Raw genomic sequence first — 1,861 nt, forward strand, 5'->3', positions numbered from 1 at the left:
AAATTGCAATAATATTTTACAATATTACTGTTTTTACTGTATTTTGATCAAATAAATCAGCCTTGGTGAGCATAAAAGAGGTCCTCTTGAAAACTAACAATAAAAATCTTACCGACCCCAAACTTTTAAAGAGTAGTGTTTTTATACAGTATATATCTACTGTAAAATTGTTTTAAAAGATGCTTTAATAATGTGAAATAGCCTGATAACAGATTTGGCCTTGGCAAAAATTTAATTATTATGATTATACTTAAAAGTTTATGATTTGATATATAAGCTACATCAACTATATTTGGTAAACACATGACCCCACCCAGCTAAAGTACCTTAACCCAGATGTGACAACTAAAACTCACTGTAATGGAAAATATCCCCTCTGGAAATAATGTACAGTTTCACTTCCCTGTTATGTTTGGTATTTTTGAGGTGATTTTGATGTCTTCACTTCCAGCAAAAAGAAACAAACATAGCAAAATACCACAGATGTGGCAGTGGGGAAGTAAAAAGTGAAATAGCTGTCATGTGTACCCAGCAAAAACATACTGCTGAACAATAAAACTGTCATACTCGACAGAGACCGTTACACATAGGCTATTCTATCATACTAGATGTGCTGCTGGTAAAAAAGTAAAAAATATTGCCCATAAAGGAAACATTTGATATAAAGCTGATAGTACAAACCTGAAACAGACTGGCTGCCTCGAGCATTCTCTGAACATTGTCCTTGGTTATGATGACCTTGCTGGTGTAAGTGTATTCTAACAGGATTCCCATGGTGTCAGCATCAATGCCTTTAATATTTACGTTTTCTTCATGTTTTTCTCTCAAGTCATTACAAAACATTGCTCTGTAAAATATATATGAATAAAAATTCAACTTACGTGATAACTTAAAATGATATATCTAAAGTAGAATCGCTGCTCTCTTACTATTTGTTTTTAAATAAAAATAAAAGTTACATGAAACAAGCAAACTCATTTCTTTAGATGTGAATGTGCCACTGGCTAACCTGAAATAATGACTGGCTGCAGCAAGGACCACTCGATGGCACTGGAAGCTCTGACCCTGTACGTGGAGGCTGACGTCGGTTAAGCTGTCTTCCAGCCGGAGACTGTGCAGTCCATCCTGCAAATAACCAGCAAACACAGAGTCTTCAAACACAACCTGCCCATCTCGTTGGTTCTCCTGCACCGAGCTCTCCAGCATGCTCAGACCACCTGCTGAAGCGTCACTCTTGGCAGATGGAGGGCACTCGGAGTTATTCTCTAAAGTGTCAGCCATGATCTGGAGTCCCAAAAAGTTAGATTTCTACTTTGAATCAAGTTCAACACCAACACCATGTGATGTCTAGATATTGGCGAAACACTAGAGGTAAAAGCTGAACTGTTCTTCCTAACACTCAAGCTTCCTGTTTTCATAACGGACTACAAAGAGGAAGTGCTGAGGCCTCTCAAATTTGGCTCTGCAACTTCTCAAGTCATTTAATTTATGGCTATTCCTCTGTGCTATCTGTAAACTAAAAACTGTATTTTTAGGGGAAACATAATTTCACATGCTCAGGCTATACGTCAGACATCACAGCTTCATCAAAAAGGAAACAAATGTCTTAATTATACCTTCTGATAAAAAAAAAAAAAAGAATGAAGGGACATCCTTTTCAAGTACAGAGATTATTAGACACTACAGTCGGACCAAATAGGATTCACAGCAGTATTAACATGAATTTCATTTAGATTTCATCAAGTACTGTAGTCAACTATATCTTTTAAGTCATAACAGAATGATGCAAGCTCTAGAAATGTACCAGTCGATGTTACAGGTTCAACCAGCTTTGCTCCAAGTCCGTTTTAATAATAATTTA

At 36.5% G+C, this 1,861-nt stretch overlaps 1 protein-coding gene across 1 annotated transcript; it reads right to left on the reverse strand.

Moving 5' to 3' along the window:
* Positions 1–681: 681 nt before the first annotated feature.
* LOC107736598 (kelch-like protein 6) lies at positions 682–1,451 on the reverse strand (the record flags this gene model as incomplete). Its single annotated transcript, XM_016547979.1, has 2 exons — positions 1,010–1,451; positions 682–847 (listed from the first exon to the last, which is right to left on the reverse strand). Coding segments are annotated over exons 1-2 (438 nt in total), but the record flags the coding sequence as incomplete, so codon positions are not given.
* Positions 1,452–1,861: the final 410 nt, after the last annotated feature.

The sequence above is a fragment of the Sinocyclocheilus rhinocerous genome, unplaced genomic scaffold (assembly GCF_001515625.1).
Source record: "Sinocyclocheilus rhinocerous isolate Xijiao unplaced genomic scaffold, SAMN03320098_v1.1 C36811616, whole genome shotgun sequence".
Classification (NCBI taxonomy): Eukaryota; Metazoa; Chordata; class Actinopteri; order Cypriniformes; family Cyprinidae; genus Sinocyclocheilus; species Sinocyclocheilus rhinocerous.